This window comes from Epinephelus fuscoguttatus, linkage group LG1 (assembly GCF_011397635.1).
Source record: "Epinephelus fuscoguttatus linkage group LG1, E.fuscoguttatus.final_Chr_v1".
Lineage (NCBI taxonomy): Eukaryota > Metazoa > Chordata > Actinopteri > Perciformes > Serranidae > Epinephelus > Epinephelus fuscoguttatus.
This window is the reverse complement of record NC_064752.1, coordinates 25,915,780-25,933,127: the sequence shown is the minus strand read 5'-3', so window position 1 is coordinate 25,933,127 and position 17,348 is coordinate 25,915,780. Positions and strand designations below refer to the sequence as shown.

The following is a 17,348-nucleotide window of genomic DNA, read 5'->3' as shown; positions in this document are numbered from 1 at the left end:
GGCTTCTGCAGTGATGCGGGCGCTGCACCGGTCCGTCGTGGTGAAGAGGGAGCTGAGCCAGAAGGCGAAGCTTTCGATTTACTGGTCCATCAGCGGCCCAACCCTCACCTATGGTCATGAGCTCTGGGTAGTGACCGAAAGAATGAGGTCGCGGATACAAGCAGCCAAAATGAGTTTCCTCCGTGGGGTGTCTGGGCTCGGCCTTAGAGATAGGGTGAGGAGCTCGGACATCCGGAAGGAGCTCAGAGTAGAGCCGTTGCTCCTTCACGTCGAAATGGGCCAGTTGAGGTGGTTCAGGCATCTGATCAAGGATGCCTCCTAGGGCACCTCCCGTTGGAGGTGTTCTGGGCACGTCCCACTGGTAGGAGGTCCCGGGGCAGACCCAGAACACGCTGGAGGGATTACATATCTCATCTGGCCTGGGAACGACTCCCCTAGGAGGAGCTGGAAAGCATTGCTGGGCAGAGGGATGTCTGGGGTGCTTTGCTCAGCCTGCTGACCCTGCAACCCGGTCCCAGAGAAACGGATGCAAATGGGTGGATGGATGGATTGTTTTGGTGTGAGTGTTGGAGATATAAGCCATAGATATGTCTGGATCCCCTCCAATATAATAGAACGAGATGGCACTTGGCTTGTGACGGTCCAAAAATACAGTTACATTTGGAAGCTATTTTCGTTCTACCATTAACAGTATCACCATGTAGACGGAAGCATGCATCTACTGCTGGCTCACCTAGCACCAGTGAGCTAGCTAATGTTACAGCTCAGCCGAGGACGACGTCATTAATGTTCACCTCTCATGCTGTCCCAAGCCAAGCCTTTCGTCCCTCTGTGCGATGATGTATTTGGCAAGTGTTGTTAGGTTGAAAGATAAGAAAATAGTTCCTACATGAAACTACTCACAACAAGACCTGTGAATTATGTTGAGTATCCAGATCTTGATTTCTGGAAAGAAACATTGCTGTTCAGTTTTTTAAATGCATTTTTTGGTGCATTGAGCACCACAAGCCGAGTGCCATCTAATTCGATTACACTGGAAAGATGGGTGACAACTCTCTGGCCGATATCTCCAACTCACACCAAAACAGTCTCGACTGATAAATAACAATACACTTAAGGGGAAAAATATGTATTTTGAGGTGAGGAGTGAAATGTCTTTTTAACTTAAAAATGGACAAACAAAGATCTGACCATAAAACAGCCCAACAGATGACTACATGTGCTTGTTTCCGTGATGTAAATGACTTCACCATCCCTGAGTCTGAAGTTCATTTCCTCAAATGCAGTTCTGCTCTTTGACTCAGCTGAAACCACAGATATCAGTGCCTGTAAATTCCCCCTCTGTGGTTGTAACTCCATCTACCACTGGTGGCATTGTGTATTTCTCAGCTTCCTGTCCAAAAAAATTACACAAATACCATCACTTCAACTTTCAAAGACATTTAAAGTTGCTGAATTCAACCTGTGATAAAGCTACAAAGCCTGTCAATCTATCAGAACAATGTGTGAAACTTAAATCAGCTTTTGTTAGCCCACCTACCATAGAGTGCTGTATTTCCGTTTTGCTCCTCTGAGAGCAAACATTGTGATTCCACATCCATAAGACAGTGTGTAAACTGGAATAAAGCCCAACATGTAACCACAGAAACAGTATATTCCCTTGACATCAGCAAATCTCACATGCTTTAAAGTCATGCAGCTTTACCGTGATATGAGTTGAGGTTCACGATGGCCACAAAGAGTGCAAAAAGAAATCCCCAGGAAACATCTAAAGAGAAAGTTAGATGGTGGTGTTAGTTGTTATAAAGTACAGGTCTAAACACGGGTACTGAATCATAAATAGGATTCAAGGTCATTGTTTTATCAGTAGTGTGTAAAGATGGCAATAATTATTGATAACTTAGATTTAAAAGTTATTAATCAGCTAATTCATGTATAGACTATTAGATATTAATCATTTGAAGACATTTTCATTTTCAAAATTCATAAATGTTATTCCTATGGTCTAAGACAGTTCAAAAATATCAGTGAACATGAACAACTCTCTCACAAATCCAAAAACTAAAGTGCTAAAACTTAAATTTGTTGACCTAATCAAGTATAAAGTCTGGAGCTGCTCCATAGGCAATTCACTGGGAGAGATGTTAGAGCTGACATGGAGAGCACCCAGGGTAAAGTTCTGAGTATATGTGTACATATTCTGTTTAAAAACTCTATAACAATAAAATAAAGCCATTATACCCAATGACATCACAAGTCTGAAACTCACTTCTCTGGTTTCTGGCTTTGAGAAAGAGTAGCTCGTGTTCACAAACATTACTTGAACTTTTCTCAGCCATGGAAATAACATGTTAGAATCCTTAATTTAAGTGGTGCTCCCCTTTAAGTAAGCATACCTCCTCTCTCATAGGGAGGTCCTTTACACCTCTTAGTATGGGCTGGCAGATCTGACAGGAAACATGAAAAAGATCAACTGTACTGTCATTGTTTTTTAATAAAACAGGAAGTAAAACAACATTGAGAATTTCAAAGCTATACCCGCTTGTTAAAGTAATGACTGCAATGTGTTGTCAAAACAAAGCTCAGCTTACCAGATAATATGCCCACAATCTCAAACACTACGGTGAAAAACACACCAAGAACTAATGGAATCATGAGTGCTGAAAATGAAACACAAACAATATTAAACAGGGGCCTTTTTACCAAAAAAAGGTAAATTTGTTGATAAATTAGACCACTGGAATTTAAGTGTTTGTCTACTTACAACAAAAGGGCCTATAGAGTGCTGTTCCACATCCCAGACCAAAGCAGATTGAATAAAAATGGAAGTATTTGTCTGAAATGTTCAGAAGAAGAGAGATTAAAATTGAGAAATATGTTCTAAATAAATGTGGATTCTTTTTATTTTGTGCAACTAATGTACATACAGTGTAGGTAAAGGTCCCCTTCCATATTCCTGAAAAAGACACATTATCATGATCTCTTGGTGGAGACAGATCAATAGTTAATAACTTGATAGATGAATAGAACGTAGGCTGTTGCTTGATACAGAAATAGAAAGGCTGGAGACTTAAAAGAAAGAGGAACAGCAGAAAGAATATATAGTAATATAACATAAAATAATATAAATATAGTGAGAGCATGAATTAACAGTACCACAGGTGAAAACCCTGAGACCCAGAAACACAGGCATACAGGTATACACACCATCTATGTCCAGCTGCAGCTGAATTCTCCACACAGGTGTAGCAGCAACAAAATAATGAAACATCAAGAACACTTCCTGAACCCAGTCAAACCACTCAAGTATTGTTTACAGTCAGAAGGAAAGTCCCTGATAAGACAGTTTTGCTTTCACATTCATATGAATATGTTTTGATGCTTTTACAGTCTGTCTTGATGCTTTTAAAAATGTAGAGTGGGTCGGTTCAATCGTGGAGGAGTTTGGAATCTACATTTGTCTTTGGCATTTGACATTACATTAGCAATGTCTGCACAGTTTTACAGACATGTTTACTGACATGACATGACTGTTTTATATTTGTAGAGTGCAAGTCTAAGTAATTGAGCAAAAATGCCAAAAATTTGATAGCTTCAGTCTACTTTCTGTATTTTACATAATTTTAAATGTTTTTTAGTTTTTTTGTAGTTCAGGGCTATTAGTGAGACAAAATGTATGGACTACAAAATTAATTACTTAATTTAGAAATACTCGACAGGTAATTAATAGTTAAAATAATCGTTTCCTTGTAGCTATAGTCACTATGTGCCTTTAAAAAATAAAATATATATAATATATATATATAATATGTTTAATATATATATAGTTTGCCTTGAGGATAGTTTCATGCTAAAGCCTCTAGATGGCAGTACTGTATTGAACTCTTCAGTAAGTCCCTGGATCACGTCCAAGCCCGCGCAGTGCATTCTGGTACTTGAAGTCAATATGGTAGCTGCAGTGCGTAGCCGTTGAGATACTGGCGTCCCATTCAAAACTACATTTCCCTTTCCACTCATCCCGATTTGAATGCCGTGCAAGGAGTAGCTTTTTCCAATCGATGATCTCAACTGAAGTTTCCTCTGTCAGCTTCACGGAGTAGCTGAAGAAACTCTTCGAGCATGTCAAAAGTATCGTGTACGTTTAGCATCGTTGAAGTCTGCGGCGGCAAAAGGCAAAAGGAGCTCAACGCCATTTAAGTCTCGACAATGCGGTTCAAACAAAGAAGGCAGTGATTTGCGGTCTTGGTGGTTTTCTGCTTAGCCAGGGCTGGGTCCCGTTACAGTTGTGAGTCGGCGGCTCACCAAGATGTCTATGGAGGAGCAGGAATATCCCGAAGCGGTACTGGTGACGGAGGCCGGGCCGCAGTGGCTTCAAGTCGAGGTCGAGCGTCTCACCCGGGAGCTCCGTGAGACGACCCATGAGAAGATCCAGGCGGCGGAGTACGGGCTGGCGGTGCTGGAGGAGAAACAGCAGCTCAAGCAGCGATTCGATGAGTTGGAAACAGAATACGAGACGGTCCGACATGAGCTGGATCAGCTGAAGGAGGTAACCTGAGGTCATAGCCACGCAGACAGACAGTTAAAAAACCAAGGTTGTAACGTTAATCTAACGTTAACTGTATCGGTATGTGACCGCACCACATTTAACCTGGCAGTTATTCTGTGAGCAGCACGTTAGCCGTTAAAATTCTGGTGCAGCAACGGTCAATATTCTGTTTACCAACGGCTTTGAACGTGTCAGTCAGAACCACACAGACTGTAATCAGAACCATCACAGGTTATATAAGCTATCAGTCATGGGCCTGGCTCCTTTCAAGCTCAGCCACAACTTGGGTTCGTGTCTCCAAAAAACCAGTGTGCCACAATAGTAAATTGACAAGCTGGATGTCTCTTAAATTAAGTTAGAAGTCTGTCATAAGGTTGTGACAGACTGTCATGTGGTAGCCATATGCCATCCATAGATTTCTAAACAAAATAATAGTCGTGTGGTGTAATGTTTTTCTCATATTAAAGGATAAAACCTGACATTTCTTTTTGGTCACTAGCCTGTAACGTTACTTGTTGGTATGGGAGGGTGAGGCCTTCAGATCAGACCTTTGCAGCTGCAGCAGTATGTCAAATTTAGATACCTATGTGGCCAACCTGCTGCAAGGTTAGTTTATTGGGTTTAACAGTAACAGGATAGGTCAGGGTGTCGTGGAAAAAAGACACGTTTCAGACTTGTTTTGCAGTCCAGTTAAAAGGGAATCTTGAGAAGGATAATACCGCTCCATGTTGTTTTTTAACTCCCCTGTCATGGTGTCCTGTGTTTATTTCTCCTGCTCTTTGGAGACACATTTCAACCCCACAGCTACAATTGAGCCAACCTCTGGTTTCCCTCAAGTTCTCCTTTCCAACGTCCATCATTATCACTAAATACAGCTGCCTGAATGGTTTTACCCAACTCATTTCAGCCGTAAATGTTGTTGTCAACAAAATTCTTTCACATCCATTATGACTCCAACACAGTTATTGTTTTAGTTTATGAACATTGAAATCTGTCACATCATCCACTGATTTCTGAAGGGATGATTTGAATTGTAGGTCCACCATCTGTCGCCACGTCTGGCTCATATTGGAGCTACAAATTGCAAAATTAGAGGAAGAGCCTGGGCAAAGCTAAGATGAGATGGGAAAAGCAGTAACACCTGTTGGTCAAGCAAAAACAGAGCAAAACACACATTTTTTGTCTTATATAATGTAGATATATATTTGCCATTTTCAGTACTGAGGGGAGATGACATTTAGGGCATTACATTTTTTTTTAATTAAAAGATAATAATACTTAATCATGACAGCATCAACTTTTTTTTATTTGTTTATTTTATTTAACCAGAAAAATCTCTTTTTCAGGAGTGTCCTGGCCAAGACTGGCAGCAACATAAGTTACAGACCGACAACATAAAACAAAAATACAGAATAAGAATGTAAAGCTTTAAAACAAGTTATATAAAACACAAAATAAGATTACTACAAAGAAAAGCCAAAAAAAGTATGTTAATATATACCAGAAATGAACCATAAAAACGCAAACAGCAATTACACATGAATTACATATGAGTACAAAGACCAGCTAAGACACACCATGACATTGGCATATTGAAGATTGTGTACAAAAATCCCACAACAGTGCTTTGAGATGGCCGAGAGGAACCAGTGAGTGCATCTTCTGTAACTTCAGTCCTTCTGCAGAAGATTCCACATGCAAGGAGCTGCATACATAAATGCTCGCTTGCCAAACTCTGTACATACCCTCAGTGCAGACAATAAGAACATGTTTTGTGAATGGAGAGCAGCTATTTTCATTTTTTGCTTAATGTACACACATAACTATGCTAGAAGTAGGCCAGAAATAGCTTTGTGAACAAAAGAATGCCAATGAAAAAGTCGTCTAAGTCTTCTTGGTTAGTAGCAGAGAACAGCACAATGACTGTTGTACACAGTGACAATACCAGAGTGAGGAGGCACATGTGGTACTGGTGTATAAATACCATAGAAAAATAAGTATTGAAAACGCTTCTGATGTTGAGAATCGATATGTATAGAAAAATCGATATTTATGACAACACTGCTTTTTAATAAACCAATGACTTTTATAATTTCCACAATGAGAGATAAGAAGAGGTGACATGAGGTACTAATATCCTAGCTTTTTTGAGGAAATTTTGACTGTTTCAAGAGAGAAGTTGGGGTTTTCCCGTCTGCTCAGTATAGACTTGCAGCCAGTTTATAAACCTTAGAGGAACTGCATCCTAAGACACTTCCACATTGGCTTCACTGGTGCTAATAATAATTTTAACAACAATAATAATTTAGTGTATTGGGATATTTCTTTGTGGACAGAAGCTAGCAATGTTTAATTACAAGCATTACTACACATAATGATCATTTTTATTATCAGTTAATCAGCGTTTTATTTTATGGATTCATTGCTTGGTCTATAAGTGTCTCAAAATAGTGAAAGATGCCTGTTAAAATTTTCCACAGCCTAAAGTCACGTGTTCATGTTGTTTGTTTTGTTCAACCAACAGTTGAAACCTGAAATACAATCAGGTTACTGTCATACATTTCAAACAAATCATCAGATCCTAGCATTGAAGAAGCTGCAACCAGGGAATGTTTGGCATTTTACTGACAGATTAAGTGACTAATTGTTACAGCTCTGTTTTCTATTACTAAGTTAAACCCTGAATCATGATGAGGAACTTGCTTATGCGTCTCCGCTGGATGACTTATTCTAAGTTGCGCATTGATGTTGATTTTTGTCCACATCACATTATTCGTGCCGTAGATCACAATCCAGTCACTAAGTGACTCAGTGTTGCCGTCATTGTTCTGGTATCTCATGATTTGGACTGCTGCTTCCTCTTCAGTAGAATATGTCACTAATGTAGGAGAAGGAATCTTCCATCAGCACCCACTGTGCTTTAGGTTACAGATGGATTCACATTACGACTGACTGCTGCATACATGTCACTTTGTTTGACTGAAACTGTTGTAGATGCCTGTGGGAAGGAGAACTACAGCTACAGGACTTTCTTGGGCAGTAGTTATAACGTCACCAGTTTGGCTCGGTGTCAGTGCTTGTTGGCTGCGTGTCTACAAGCCTTTAAGTCAGATGGCTGTGGGAATCTGACGTCACCCTGTTCATCCTATTTAAACTATTGTTCTGGCTCCGTCAATACTGTTAACCTAAGCCTCTATACTTCCCTTGGTTTCCAGCCATTAGTGCATTTAGGACCCCATGAGTGGTCACCTCCATTAGACACTGCCTTGCCCACCTCTCTGCCATGGAAACACTGACCATCTTGTGGAGTTTTTTGTGGTTATTGTGGCCCAGATTCACTGACGATGCCAAAATGCAGTGGTTATTTAGTTCAATTGCAAAACAGTATCTGACCATGTCTTGCTTTATCTTGCAATATATTGTCATTGTTGTGTGAAAAAGAACTCAGTGATGAATATGTGATAGGTTTAGTAGAAATAAAAACTTAACTTTTACCACCTATATTTTATTTTGATACATAAATATTCCTCTAAAATGTCCAGCAGGGATTTTTTTGCCCTGAATTAACATGTAAGGGAGACACTTTAAATTTAGATATTTTCAACATATAACTGTAAATTCAAATTTGGTCGTCTGAACTCAGATTTCCAAGGCAGAACAAACTGAATGAAATGTTTTTGTTCCCTGAATGTGGATTGGACGACAGCAGACTCCAGCTGGCCCTAGCGTGTCATGTGAGCGTGACAAATTAAAATTCATGCAGTTCAAATGTAATCAGTGTGTGCAGTAATCTCTCTTCATGCTCTGTTAGTGGCTAATATGAACAACATGACATAAAACCAAAATGTAGCAGGAGGGTGACACAGTACTCCTGAGTGAGTGGTCTTCTGTGACACAAAAGGCAAACAAACAGGCAGTGTTAAATTCAGACTATGACAGGCCCTGGTAATAAATACTGTGTAGGTAAGAGAAACTTTATATATATCACCGGTGGTTATTTTGGCCGTACTTGTGGTTCGGTGTGTGTGTCTTAAAAAAGGCTGGCCATTAATCCTCGATCAAAGCAGTTTGCTCTGATCTAATTCTTTGTCTCTGTTCCCAGGCCTTTGGACAAGCCTACTCAGCCCACAGGAAAGTGGCAGCAGATGGGGAAAGCAGGGAAGAGTCACTGATCCTGGAGTCTGCCAGTAAGGAGGCTCTCTACCAGCAGAAGGTCCTAGAGCTGCAGAATGAGCTCCGACAGGCCAAAGCTTCGCTCACCAGCTCGCAAGCTGAAAATGATCGCCTGTCGGCAATTGCCCTGGAGATGAGAGAGGTGAACGTTCAGTTATACAAATATCAAAATGCAGGTTAAGTATAAATTATTTCGGTCATCAAGAATACAAAATAAATCTTATAACTTCTCTCTTTTTTGTGTGTGTATATACTTCTAATATGTCAACCTAAAATTGCTCCCTGTGTTTTGTGTATTATGTGTTTTTACGCTAGCCTTTTTTGTTGTAAAGCTGTGGAAAAATGAAATTTTGTTTTTGGTGTCAAAATAGGGGACTAGTTTATCTCACAGTTGTAAATGGGAGTCGTTAACTTTATCAAAGTACTGTTGTGGTTGAAATGGTATGCATCTGTCCGATAATGTAGTAAGTATCTTTTAAAATAGTATGAAGAGAAGTTTAGATTGACATGGACCACCACTAGTTGTCGGGGTGAGTTGTGAGAGTGTTGAAGTTTGTTTGTGTCGTGGGGGAGGGTCACGTTAGCAGGATCGGCATGAAACCAGCAGCAAAGATGATGTAATGGTCCACTGTGAGTGACACAAAGGATGTCCTCCGCCACGGCTCTCTGTAGCATGGATTGGTAAATGGACCATGTCCTTCTTCCGTCATTACAGTCGCCTGCCAAAGTCTTGCCCCTGTGGTATGTGACACATGCTGACGTGATGATTCTCATTTCACCCGACCAGGCAGTTGCAAGGATGTACTTTACGCTGCCGGGGTGTTTTCACTCACTCAAAGATAGTGAGCATTTATTTATAGAGTTTTTTTTCTCAAGCAGCCTTCCGTAATATGCCATCTCTTTCTGCTCCTGTGTGCAGAATTCAGAGCTGGCAGAGCTGCAGCGAGGTCAGCTGCGCGATGACATGAGAGAGTACAAGGTGCGGGAGGCTCGTCTGCTGCAGGACTACAGCGAGCTGGAGGAGGAGAACATCTCTCTTCAGAAACAAGTGTCTGTGCTGAGACAGAACCAGGTGAGACAAAGAACATGATACTCACTCTGTTACACATCTGGAACTGGGTGGAAAAATAGTCATGTTCTTACTGTTTAAACTTTATTATGACTCAAAGTACACACATTATTGTTTGTTTTTGTTCTAGTATAACCACGTAGTTATTGTGTCATGTTAGAAAGTGACAAAGCAAGACATTAAAGACATGTTGCCTTCCCACAACTTTTGAGTTTTGCTATAATTTATAATGTTAGTCAAAAAATGTTCTTCCCTTTTTCATTTTTCACACCAAATTTTACATGTAAGGTTTTATGGTCTCTGTACAGCCTTTTTTTGTAATTTTGGACAACATCAGGCACTTTCATGTAATAAAGAAACTAAAGTGGACACAAATAAATAGAATAAAATTATTAACAGTTGTCTTTATATTTTTGACCATCTGCTAAGGTGGAATACGAAGGTCTGAAACATGAGATCCGCCGTCTGGAGGAGGACTCCCAGTGCCTCAACAGCCAGCTGGAGGAAGCCATGCGTCTGAGAGAGATCGCTGAGCGGCAGCTAACAGAGGCCTTGGAAACGATTAAAACAGAGCGCGAGCAGAAGGCCACTCTTCGCAAGGAGCTCTCCCACTACATGACCATCGGCGGCTCCGTGTACAACAGCTCTTTCAACATCTCCTTCGACAACCTAAAACTCCACGACGATCCCTCGGCCATCACCGAGCCTGACAACGATGATCTGATCAGAGGCTTTGAAAACGGCTTGGCCAAGGCAGGTGAAGGTGATGAAGACAACAGAGCCGGCGTGAAGAGAGGAGAGGCTTTCAAGCCGGCTCCTAGCCTGGTGGACGACCTGCTCAGTGAGCTCAACATCTCTGAGATCCAGAAATTGAAACAACAGCTTGTGCAGGTATGAAATCCTCGGGATGCTCTTGGACCGTCCAGCTCCATTACTTGCTGATTTACAATAGTGTGTTGCCTGATCTCATGTCTTCAACACATTCACTCGAAAATGGATTCAGCTTTTCACTAAAACGTTTTCTTCTGTCAGGGAAAGGAGATAAAGATACAATGTGCATTCTTCCAGTTTGTCAAAGGTTTTTTTTTTATTAGGTTGGACAAATGACTAAAGTTGACTTTGTTTTAACATTTATGTTCAGGTGGAGCGGGAGAAAGCAGCCCTGATCAGCTCTTTACAGGAGAGCCAGAAGCACCTGGAGCAGGCCTATGGGACTGTGTCTGAGCAAAAGGAAACTGTCAACAGGCTGACTGAGAACCTCACTGCAATGAGGAAACTGCAGGCCAGTAAGGAGCGCCAGTCCGCCCTCGACAGTGAGAAAGACAGGGACAGCCACGATGATGGAGACTACTACGAGCTGGATATCAACGGCCCTGAGATTCTGCAGTGTAAATACACTGTGGCGGTGTCTGAAGCCGGGGAGTTGAGGCAGGAGCTGAAGACCCTGAGGGCACAGTACGAGGAATGTCGAACCCAGTATGAAGACGAGCGAGCGCGGCTGGATAGCGACGTCCACGAGTTGAGATCAAAGCTGGCGTCTCTGGAGAAGATCAGCCACGCGGATAAAGCGGAGGTGGCTCGTCTGGAGAAGGAGCTCCGTCTGGTCAGCGAGGCTGCGGGAGAATCACTTGGCAGCCTTAACGTGGCCCAGGACGAGCTCATAGCTTTCAGTGAAGAGCTGGCCAATCTCTACAACCACGTGTGCATGTGCAACAATGAAACTCCGAACCGTGTGATGCTTGACTACTACAAGGAAGGCAAGGCCAAAGTAAGAAAGGGGCAGGAAGGGAAGGAGCAACAGTCTTCCGTACTTCTCTCAAATGGGCTGATCACTGAGACTGAGCCTGGGAAGTCCGGCAGCACCACAGTTAGCCCGGCCCCGGAGCCCCGACCAGAACCCATGAACATCTATAACCTTGTAGCCATCATCAGGGACCAGATCTGCCACCTGCAGCAGGCAGTGGACCGCACCACAGAGCTGTCACGTCAGAGACTTGCCAATCTGGAGCTCAGCACAGTGGCAGACAAGGACAAAGAGGCCTGCATGGGAGAGATCCTCAAACTGAAGTCCCTGCTTAGCACCAAAAGGGAACAGATCGCCACCCTCAGAGCTGTGCTAAAAGCCAACAAACAGGTCAGAGGATCCCTCTGAGTGTATCTGTACGTGTGTGTGTTTGTTTTTGCTTGCCTGCGGTGTGTGTTTCTGAGAGGAAGGATGTTCATTGTTTCTCAAACTGACAAGTACAACCGAAAGGGGGGATAGTCTTCAGCTAAAAATAACCCCGGAGTTTAGACTTTATGAAAGTGCAAGAAGTGAATGAATAATGAATGAATAATTATATAAGCTCATATTCCCTTTAGACGGCTGAGGTTGCTCTGGCCAACCTGAAGAGTAAGTACGAGAGCGAGAAGGCCATCGTGACTGAGACGATGATGAAGCTCCGCAACGAACTGAAGACTCTGAAAGAGGATGCTGCTACGTTCTCCTCTCTTCGAGCCATGTTTGCCACAAGGTAAGATTATACATAATCACTGGTTAACATTTCAATCCTGACAAACATGAAATTAACCATCGTGTAGCCAAGTGGTCTGGGGCTTACACCAAAATGCATCTGTAACAGGAAACAGTACAGAAATGCCAAAAGAACAATGATATTTTGTTATATCCTGCTTATTCTGCCTCTTTTCAGCTTCTTCTCTTGATAATGAAAAAAAAAATCAAAACTTTAGTCCTTAGTCTGTGCAACTGTTTCATGTCTGAGTGTATGTTCGTGAGAAAGACACAAAGCATTGTGGGAGCAGTCTGATGAAACGCTTGTGTGAGTGAGCTAGCAGAGACCTCATCCTTCCATCTGGAAAATGCTGTCTGGGGAATGGAGAAAATATGTGACGGCAGCAGCAGTTCAAGGCAGATTGCTCCACCTGCTGGAAATAACATTTATCTATCGTTTCTTCCTTTCCCCCTCTCTTGCTCTTTTCTCCACATCTCTTTCCCTCAGGTGTGATGAGTATGTGACCCAGCTGGATGACATGCAGAGGCAGCTGACTGCTGCTGAGGATGAGAAGAAGACCCTGAATTCTCTGCTGCGTATGGCCATCCAGCAGAAACTGGCCCTAACCCAGCGCCTGGAGGACCTGGAGTTTGACCACGAGCAGGCGCGCCGCAACAGTGCCACAGCAGTGGCAGGCAAGGGCAAAACAAAGGGCAAAGGAGCCTCTTCCGGCCATCATGTAAGTCAGAATGTGTACTGCAAAATCAACTCTGAGCCACGAGGCAACAGCAGAGGCCCTGGGTTCTTTTTCAAGGCTTTCTGTGCCCTTTTTAAACTCTATATCTTTTACAAGATTTGCATTTCTCTCAGGCTTTGCACACACTAATTTGTTCTAACACTATGCTCTGTTTTTTGAGCCATTATAACTCTAACACCATATATGGCATACTAATATTATTACTACCTAATACTTGTGGGATGTCAGTGATGCATGGTTGTTTTCACTATGTTAGACAGGTTGAGTGGAACCAGTGCTTTCTTTTGTGCTACTCTTGCTAATTCTATCATAAAAACAATTACACTTTGATGCTTTTATGTTAAAATAATGTAGACCGTTTTACAGCCGATGCATCAAAAAGATGCGTGTGCATTTTGGCCAAGGAAGTAGCAGTCATTCTGGTGAGTTATCAAGCTGCAAACATTGAATTCACATTTTACCAGCACCAAAATGTCTAGTTGGGCACGTATGATTGTCAGAATCGATATTCCACTGGTGGACTCAAGTTGTACAGGATTCCGAGAGGATCAGAACCATTTCAGAGTAATTGGCAGCAGTTATGGCTGTAAGCTATCTTGGTTTCATACATGGCAGTCTTGTGTCCATGTCTTTGACTAGTAAGGATTTCTGATTTCAACACACAAAACTCTGAATCGATGTTGTGGTATTTCAAGTTCTGCACATGTCCACAGATAACGTAATCGTAAGCATCTAGTGACTTTTATGCTCGTAGTTTCTCCCTGGTGTACATGCTAGGTTTCTCAGTCAAATAAGTGTATATATCAGGCCACTTACTAATGTCTTCTGCCCAGTCACTGCATGGATCTGGAAGTCTGTTCCCACTTGCCAAAGTCAATTTGTTGAAGTAGCATTCACAATCTTTGGTGGTTAGTGCCCTTGCATAACTTGACAAGTTGTTGTGGTCCACCATACTTCCGTTGCCAAAATGCACACACACCTTTTCTACAAACTGTAAAAGGGTCTATACAGAATCTGTTCAATGTGCAACAAGGAAGACACAAATTCCTCAAGCATGGGTTTTAAGTTTTATTTTCTGACAAATATTTATATCATTATTTGGCATGAGAACTGCATGAAACTGTAAACCTATGTGCTAATATTGATACAACTGACACTTGCTTCCAGGCTGCATCCCTTTTAAATTTGCACTGATAAGTGTAAGTGAATATCATTTGTCATTCCAAGTACCGAACTTTCCTTCATGTTTGAGTTCTGACATGTTCTGGGACAATGAAGATGATCCTTTGCATAATCAACAAAACATGATGTCAACAAATAATTAGAAATTGTAGCATGAAATCCATTTCTGAAGAGTTGGCCACAAGGTTTTATTGCACATTTTTTATACTATTTAATTTTTTGTTACCATTTGTCAGCATATATGTTATTTATTGTGTTATTTCTCCAGAGCCATTAATTTATATGCAACCTCACTTCATAATACAACTTCTTTTTCTCTCACTGGTCTAAAACAACTTGAGATATTGATAAAATGATTGGCACCACAGTGAGTGTCCTAGGTTGAACACCAAGGACAAACCAAGAAACCAAAACCACCAGCATTAGTATGTTCAGTTTTGACTTCATTTATCATGTTTCTGTCACATTTAAGCTACTATTCTCTATTTTCTGTATTAAACAAACACATAATTTTAAAGGTTTATTTCAGCATACAGGAGTGATGTCAGAAGTCTGAATGACTCACACACTCCCTGCAGCATCAGTGACTCACTACTAAAGCCTGCATGCAAACCACACCTCAGTCTTCTGCTTCCTGCTCCATCTAACTTTCCCAGCTGCTGCTTTCATTAATAAACTACACCTTAGTAATTCAGTGAAATTTCATCAATCAATCAACAATCAACATAATGTGATTTTTTTCTCCTGTTTCTATCTTCTCATTTGCAGTAAATCTATCATGCCAAGTGTCCTTAAGGAGCTCCGTCAGAGTGTTTGTGATAGTTGCCAGTCACCTGGTTCCTTCACTCTCTAATCACGGTCCAAATCATGTCGTCGTCAACACAAGAACATACATATCCAACAGTATTTGCCAAGAGCCTTGTTTTAGAGTGCCAAAACAGTTATGTAAAATTCTGACTGCGGAAAGACTCATCGCATCAGCTGCCCGCTGCAGTCCTCCAGTCTTCCAACAACATGCACCACTATTATTACTGAATCAGAGGAAGACTCAAGATCAGTGTTTGCTGGTTACTTATTGCCTGTGTTACTCTGACTGCACTTTTTTTGTTTTACTTATTTGCTCTTAGGTGATTCCTCCTTCTTTCTAAAAAATCCTATTAATTGTTACAAGTATTATACAATGTTTCTACCAGATGTGCATGTTTGTCTACCAGATTCTTGTTGAGATTTTCAAGTGATTCAGCTTATTTATTTCATAGCGACAAACCCATACTTTCAGTTTGTTTGAAATTGAGCTGGTTGAAATTCAACAAGAGACAAATACACTTTTTTGCCTTAGTTATTTTCCTTTTGGCCTTAATGTATGGGCAACCTGCTGACAGCCCATAGAAACTGTTTCAGCTTCATCAGTCTTGATAGCTATATGTCCTTTGTAACTCATTAAAACAGTATTGCAATATATTATTTTCACTATATGATCCTGTAAATATGGTGCTACAGTTTCAGGGTCGTACTACATTTCGTGTTATTGGGCTCCTCTTGTAGACATGGCAGAGCTGTTACAAATTCCAGTATGCTTGTTAAGACTAAGAAAGAGTATTAATGCAAAGCTTATTTAAAGATTTCTAAGTTAAGGTCAGATGTTAATAGTATTCATAAACTTTATTCGTGAAGGAGAGTTTTTAATGTATTTGTTTTAATACAATTTTTTTGTAAACCTTTTGAGTCCTACAGTCTGCAAACAAGAAGCCTGCAGTGCCATCCTGTGTTTTGTTTATACAAGTGCAATTTGCAAACATGGCAAGGAAAAAAAAAAACAAAACTAAATGATTATGTTATGTAAAAAAAAATATTTTACACTATGTTGCTCACATACTTGTTCCTAATTGATTTTATATGTTTTTACTACAACTGCAATTGTATTTATTTGACACTGTTCAGACTACAGGATGTCTTCATCCTTTTTGTTTCATAAGGGAGTCGGAGTGGAGGTGCCTGGCCGGAATATTGATAAGACTGAACTTGTGGGAAAACACTAGCAAAATTGATGACTGTGGGCTGCTGTCTCTGCTAACAGTTACTGCTGGTGATGAAATAAATCTAACTTTCACAAACAGGTTTTTTGTTCTTTTTTTTCCAATCTAACATCCTGTAAAACACAAATTAAAAGCCTGGTCCCAGTTAAACTCCCAGTCCCTGTTACTAGCCTGGTGTGGCTACACATTTTGACAAAATAAAGGCCTGTCTCAATTAGAAGCTTGATCTGGTTGTCAAGCAGCATAGGAGTTCTTTGGATGTAGTAAACCAGATTGTTGACTTCATACCCACATCACACATTGCACATACAAATATAAATGTTTGAATGTTAGCTCAGTTCAGTTTATTTTACTGAAACCAACCAGAGAAGACTGAAATTCATACAGATTTACCAGCATGACAAAAAACAAGCAGTGACTCCCTTCCTCTGAAGCTCTCATAAAACCAGAGTATGTGTCCATTACTATTACTCATATGGGTCCACTGGTCAAAAGAATCAAAAGTATTTTTCACCATAGTTAATCCAAGTTACGAATATAATTTTAACAGGGTAAAGCAGTGTTGTGTCAGTATGCAGGGGGCTGTAATCCTCAAGTGCCGTGAAACCAGTGTCATAACATAACACATAATTGATGTTATTTGAGCCCTATTTTTTTTTTTAAAAATGTTACATTCATACTGGTTTAAATAAACAATTAGATTGTATTCCCTTTGCTGAACAACAGTTTTGTCTAAAAGGAATTAAAGGCCTGTCCCATATAGACACCTGTCCCAAACACACACCTTTTGAGTTCAGTGACTTAGGCAAATAATAGCCTGGGCTTCTAATTGACATTTTACGGTAAGATACCTGCCATCACACTGTCAGTTTTACAATATAGCTTTATTCTTCTGCTGTTGAGAAATTAAAACAGTCATGATTTTTGAAGTATATAGACTAATCTTGTATTACCTTTTTTTTATATATAAAAAAAAACATACAGACCACTCAGCAGCTGAATACAAGATGCATTGTGTACAAGAACTAATATATACAAATCAGCAACACAATCAACATAAATGTACCAAACAATAATGGTAATTGTATAGGCA

At 40.8% G+C, this 17,348-nt stretch overlaps 1 protein-coding gene across 1 annotated transcript; it reads left to right on the top strand.

Annotated features, from left to right (window-relative positions):
- The first annotated feature begins 4,067 nt into the window (after window positions 1-4,067).
- Window positions 4,068-16,333, top strand: LOC125889483 (protein bicaudal D homolog 2-like). Its single transcript, XM_049577521.1, has 8 exons — window positions 4,068-4,546; window positions 8,649-8,861; window positions 9,639-9,791; window positions 10,218-10,679; window positions 10,930-11,922; window positions 12,150-12,301; window positions 12,788-13,019; window positions 14,988-16,333. Exons 1-8 carry the CDS (start codon window positions 4,307-4,309, stop codon window positions 14,988-14,990), a joined length of 2,448 nt encoding a protein of 815 aa, XP_049433478.1. The 5' UTR covers window positions 4,068-4,306; the 3' UTR covers window positions 14,991-16,333.
- The last annotated feature ends 1,015 nt before the right edge of the window (window positions 16,334-17,348 follow it).